The sequence below is a fragment of the Bidens hawaiensis genome, unplaced genomic scaffold (genome assembly GCF_021521415.1).
Source record: "Bidens hawaiensis isolate Kalapana, Puna unplaced genomic scaffold, B.hawaiensis_p1.1 tig00018672_1, whole genome shotgun sequence".
In the NCBI taxonomy this organism is placed as follows: Eukaryota; Viridiplantae; Streptophyta; class Magnoliopsida; order Asterales; family Asteraceae; genus Bidens; species Bidens hawaiensis.
In genome coordinates this window covers 290,346-296,599 of record NW_027492832.1, presented here as the reverse complement: position 1 = coordinate 296,599, position 6,254 = coordinate 290,346, and the positions used below count along the sequence as shown (strand labels likewise).

Below are 6,254 nucleotides of genomic sequence, written 5' to 3'. Positions count from 1 at the left end.
CGGGTATTGTCGAGTTTATATCGGGTACGGGTTCGGGTTTCAGGGTTGAAAGTCATACCCTATCCGTACCCTACGGGTAGAGTCGGGCTCATGTTTGGGTATTAAAAACTCGGGTTAAAAAAATGGTTCCAGGTTTTTTTTTCGGGTCCGATTCTGGATTCAGGATTTTTGTGTACCTCTAAAAAGGGGGCAGCAAAAGCACCGTACTAGGTTAACTTATTTGGGTTTGCAAACAAATTAAGACGACCTAGTAATTATTGGGTTTTGTTTATATAAAAAAGCCCATAATAAGATAGTTTAAATACACCGAATCAACATCTTCAGCTTGTCTTCTTTCATGTTACATCCACGTTTTACAGTCACCGATATGAGCCGTAGCCGCCATCGCCACCGGTCGCGCCGGCCGGAAAATCTTTTAACCCTACATTTTTTTAAATTTGAAGCTCTTGAGAGATGACTATGAGGGTCAAAAAATAAAACATTTACATTTGAGAACTCCGACATAAGATAAATTAGACCCTTAAAAATTACGTGACTCGGACGGTTGTCCGGCTCGCCCTACAATAAAGCTAGCCCTGCCAGTACTAGTTGCAACATATGTCTGCCAATTATGATCGTTCATAACAATTTCACTAATAGAACTTATGCTATACCCTATGTTAATAGTCATATTATATTTGTTTTTATTTTTTTATTTAATGAAGAAAGACCTTTTGGTTTAAAACCAAAATTTGTAAGATAAGTTCACGATTTGTTTAGTTAATTTAAATTATTTTCTTACTATACTTTTATTTTGTTTATTGTCATCATAATTATCATTATATTAGTTACTTTCTATGTTGGAGCTATTAAGTTTATATTTTAAAACTCAGTTTATTAACCCTGATTACTTGAATTTTTAAGAATTTTCGAAGACGGCATTGAGTTTTAAAAACACTTTGCCAAACCAATACTATTGAAAAATATTGTGGGTCTTTTGATATTTTACTCGACAAAGTTACGCCTGTTGAGGAGTATGCAGTAAGTTTGTTTATATAGTTTGTTTATATATACAAGGTTTAGATACAAAAGATTTGCTGTTAAGTGAGCTTTTTCAAACCTATTACCTGCCTATAATCGTTATAGGACTTATACTTTTACACCTCTAACATCAAATTATGTTATAAAGTTATATCCATCCTTTTGATTATACGAAAGTTTATACTAATTTTCTAACATCTTTGTTTTTATATTTATATTCAACTAATATATTATGTGTTTCAAAAAGTTATAATTAAGTTTCAGTCCGTTTTATATACATTTTTTATTACGAGCACACTACTTTACAACAATACTGAGAAGCGATAGCTATTCATTTACGTGTTTCTAATAAAACAAAAACTGACAAAGTGATAGCTATTCATTTATGTGTTTCTAATAATAAAAAAAAAAACAAAACAAAAAACTAGAAGAATCCACACTCACACTCGGCTTTAAGCCGCAACAATGCAACATATATTTGTCTTCTTCTCAATATCTGGCCGTCCTGCCACGTGATCACCCTCTTCTTCTCACGTGGACACCATTTATGACCACCAGATAACACACTAAACTACAAATCCTATGAAACATGTTCCAGTTCTCAATGATGCCCATGGCATGCTTTGTACTTTTGTTAAATCTGTGTGTGTAAAAAGTGCTACAATTTAGCCTTCATTTGTACTCTTTGCTGGCACCTTCATGTTGACACGTATGAAGCCACTTCAACACATGTCGACATGCATGTGTCGATTCATCTTCTCACTCGCCACCTCAAATGGTGATCTGTTAAACGTAGATTGTATAAATAGCCATGCATGGTGATGTTCTCCGGTCAAATTAATAAAAATCACAGTTGAGTTGATCGGAAAAAATGGAGATTAAAAGGAAGATTTGCTTTGTGTTGTTGGTGTTTGTTGTTTCTGCTACTCTGAGTTTTGCGGAGAAAGAGCAAGCCGTGAGGCAGATTGTGTCACAGTGTCACCAAAGTTGCCTGGTAATGTGACAACCATATATAAAAAAACATCAATATATTTTTTTATTTTATAAGAAATAACCATTCAAAACAAGTTTATATTAAATTAAGAATTAGCTTAATATACACATACTCGATCGTGTAGTTTTTGAAAAAACGTGTAGTAACATTAAAGCATCTACGTGTTTTTCGTCACTCATTTTTATCTATTATATGTGTGTAATTTTTGGCTTGATCTTTTACTTTTTCATAACAGTACGTAACTAAAAACAAGACTTGGGGAACAGAAAAAAAAATTGTCAAAAATGGTGATGATGTTGCAATATTTTAGGGTTTTTGAAAATATCTTATTAGGATTGTTTTAAAAAAAATATTAGGATTGTTTTAAAAAAAATATTAGTAGGTGAGTTTTATGTGTTTTTGAATAATAGTGTTTTCATGATGTGACATCGACATGTTTTTTTTTTTTTTTGGTATTTTTCAGTCCTTGTTGTGATGCTATTATTATTATTATACGTGAATTTAGGCTTGTTCACGTGCTCGAGCCGTGTCTAGCCCGGCGGTTTCGAGCTAGGCCTTGAAATTAAACGAGACAACTTAGCGTTTTAGCTCTATTTTGAAGTTAAACGAGCTTAAAATCGAGCCAAGCCTGGATCAGTTTTCGCTTGGTTACAAAAATGATTCAAATTAGCTCAGAGCCATGTTTCAAATCAACTTTTTTGATTATTCTAGCTTTTATCGATCGAGTCACGAGCCCGAGCCTCGAACTTTTATAGATGAATTTATATCATCCTGGATAACAAAATTATCCACATAATATATTTAAATTTGACATGCTAACATTAATTTCAAATTTTTTTCTTTACGAGTGTAGAAATTAGTATAATTTATTATTAACAATTTCTTTAATATAAGAAGTTGGTGCGGCGTCGTAGTTTTTGTATTAAGAGGTTTAGATTTATATTGCGGCGTGGTAGCTTTTGTATTGATATTCATCTTATTTTAAGATGTTTAAATTTATATATATAACATTTTTGCATTATATTTTTATGCAGCTAACGAAAATATATATTGTTGACCATACATATCACCGTGTTATTATTGTATATAAGGTTATAATAAAAATGACTCGCCAATCATTTTATGATATTAACCATATATATACTAATATTTCATTATAGGGGAGTCAAGGTGAACAACAGGGTCCACAATGCTTCCAAACATGCATGCAGGAACAACTCCGGGAGTCCGGAAAAGGCCAAAGCGGCGACACTAGACCCGAACCCACTTACAGACCCGAAACCGGCAAACAACACCACCAACAGTCCAACAACCCTTACGTGTTTCAAGAACATGACTTCACCACGCGACTAGAAACCGAACACGGCTTTGTGAACTTTCTTAAAAAGTTCACCGAACAATCGGAAGAGTTTTTCAAGGGCATTGAGCAATTCCGTGCTGCGATCCTTGAAGCCGAACCTCTAACGTTCATACAACCGACCCATTGGGATGCTGATTCACTGGTTTTTGTTGCCAACGGTATTGATTTTGGTCCATTTTGTACTTATTACGCATGTTAGTTGAATCTAGTAACGGGTTTTGGTCGATTTTGCAGGTAAGGGAAAAGTTGATATGGTTGAAGGAAATTCAAGAAAAAGCCATGATATTAAGCAAGGAGATCTTTTCTTTGTACGCGCCGGAATCAGCGTGCATCTAATCAATACCGATGACAAGGAAAGGCTTGTTTTGGCCAAGATTCTACGCTCCGTCTCCGTTCCTGGTGAATTGCAGGTGGGAAATGAAACTACAATTAATTAATCGGTTCGATTTTTAAGGGCTTTTAAATTTAAATTTCTGATTTAATCGATCTCCGGTTTCAGTTCTTCAGCGGAGGTGGTAATGTAGAGTCGTTCTTCAATGTGTTTAGTCGTGATGTTCTTGAAGCTGCGTTTGGTGTAAGTCCCTCTTTTTTTGAAACAGAAGGAAAACAGACAACAAGCTGCGCTTCTAGATTTTTGTTGAGTGATTAATAATGAAATAAATAATTATTTTGAGTGACCATATGTGTTCGAATCTTCTAGGTTAAACAAGAATCGATAGAGAGAATATTGTTCGGGCAGCAGCAAAAGGGAGAACAAGGGATGTTCAAGAAAGCTACACCCGAGCAAATCCAATCCTTCTCGGGAGAAGACAAAGGCCGAATTTGGCCTTTTGGGGATAGAAAGGAGAAGAATAGACATACGAGTATCTACAAGAAAGATCCCACTGTCGCCAACGACAACGGAATCCTACATGAGGTTAACTCCGAAGATTTCCCCGATCTTGCAGATATCAACGTTGCCTTTTCGTTCTTCAACATAACTCAGGTGTGCTTTTCACCGTTTCTCTTTGGGCCGGACTAAACAGTTTCCTATTTTATCATTTCCTTTTATAAATGTATCGAACACAAGACCTCATCTTTCAAACTAAAGATGCTTACCAACTCCACTTAAATAGTTATTGTGTTGGTCTTCTTGACTTATAAATGATATATTGTTAATTCGCTTATAATTAATACCAGAAAAATCATCTACCTCTATATTAAAGCAAACACAATCTTTCAACATGCCATTTAACTAGATCCTCCACATAAACTGTCAAGTGTACAAGTTTTCATTTTTACAATTTCCACTTTATGAATGATAAAATAGAAATATATTTTTACTAATTTATGTATTTTAGAAAATTATTTATATCTTATAAATTCATAATGTATGTTATTATACATATTATTCAATTTAATTTTTTTGTTGTATTTTTTTAACCACCCATATATCACGTTATGTTATAGTATAACATTAAAGAAGCATTGAAGCCTCAAAACTAATATCATGTTTTTGCTATAACGAATCTAAAAAAAAAAAATATATATTTTATATAATCCCTATGAATCTGAAAAAAATAAAAACAAAGTATTTTATATAATCCCTTAGCCAAAAAAAAAATATTTTATATAATCCCTTAGGCCCTAAGGGCCCCTTTTTTTTTCCTTTTTTTGTCTGTCTTTATACAGTAACCGGAATTCTCAGAAACAGCTCTAATTCTTTAGATATTAGTTTGAATTTAAAAGCATAATCAATTAACTCGGGCTTGTGTAGGGATCAATGGCGGGACCATTTTACAACACCAAGACGACTCTGGTCCTGATGGTGCCCAAGGGTAACGGTATCGGTCGGTTTGAAATGGCATGTCCTCATTTGTCAGAGCAAAAGCAAGGGCAGGCCTTTGGTGGGGGTGAAATTCACCCGCGTTACCAACAAGTGAGCTCAGAACTAAGACGAGGAATAGTGGTTGTAATCCCGCCGGGTCATCCTGTTGTAATTGAGGCATTTGGTGAGCAGAATCTTGAAGTGGTCGGTTTCGGGTTGAATTCGGATGAAAACGAGTGGTTCCCGCTAACGGGGCGGGATAACGTGATGAGTCAATGGGAGGATGCGGCGTTGGAGCTGACTTTCGGGTTCCCGACGAGGGAGGTGCAGAAGGTGATACAGAAGCAGAGCCAGAAGCTTTTCTTTAAAGCTCCAGTGAGGGGTGGACGTGCTTTTGCTTAAGCTTAAGGTTATGTATGGTGACGGTTTGCGGTTGTTGAGTGTTAACGTGTTGTTGTTGTAATGAATATATGCTAACATGTTGAATAAAATAAAATGCTGTTGTTTTTGTCGGTAACAAGCACCTGACAATCTTAAAAATAAAATCAGTTGATCCGACCATCTATAATAAAATATAAAATCTGAGTAAATCCAACTAAATTAGGGGCTGCTTGTCATTTGATGAATCATTAAGTTTTGAACTATAAAGGGGTCTGAATGGTTAAGAGAGTCTGAGTCAGTAAGATCTGAACAAGTTAAAGTCTATTTGGTTGGACATCTGTTTGATGAATCATTAAGTTTTGAACTATAAAGGGGTCTGAATGGTTAAGAGAGTCTAAGTCAGTAAGATCTGAACAAGTTAAAGTCTATTTGGTTGGACATCTGAATAACTGTACAAAATTACTATCTTACCCTCTGAATTGTTTTATTATACCAAATGAAATGTATCTATTTGTTTAGAACTCCGAATAATAAATAAGTATAAAAAGAAAATACAAAACATCATAGAAAATCCAAATTACATATTATTACTTCAAAATCCATGAAAACATATTAAAATCTAAATAGAAGTTAATACTTTGCATATAAAATTAATTTTATTAATTTGAAATTAGTTGAGTAGTCTTATACTC

At 34.4% G+C, this 6,254-nt stretch overlaps 1 protein-coding gene across 1 annotated transcript; it reads left to right on the top strand.

Moving 5' to 3' along the window:
• Nucleotides 1-1,891: 1,891 nt before the first annotated feature.
• LOC143556726 (vicilin Cor a 11.0101-like) lies at nt 1,892-5,583 on the top strand. Its single transcript, XM_077045982.1, has 6 exons — nt 1,892-2,014; nt 3,175-3,532; nt 3,609-3,784; nt 3,874-3,948; nt 4,075-4,359; nt 5,131-5,583. The coding sequence occupies exons 1-6, from the start codon at nt 1,892-1,894 to the stop codon at nt 5,581-5,583; spliced, it is 1,470 nt and encodes a 489-aa protein (XP_076902097.1).
• Nucleotides 5,584-6,254: the final 671 nt, after the last annotated feature.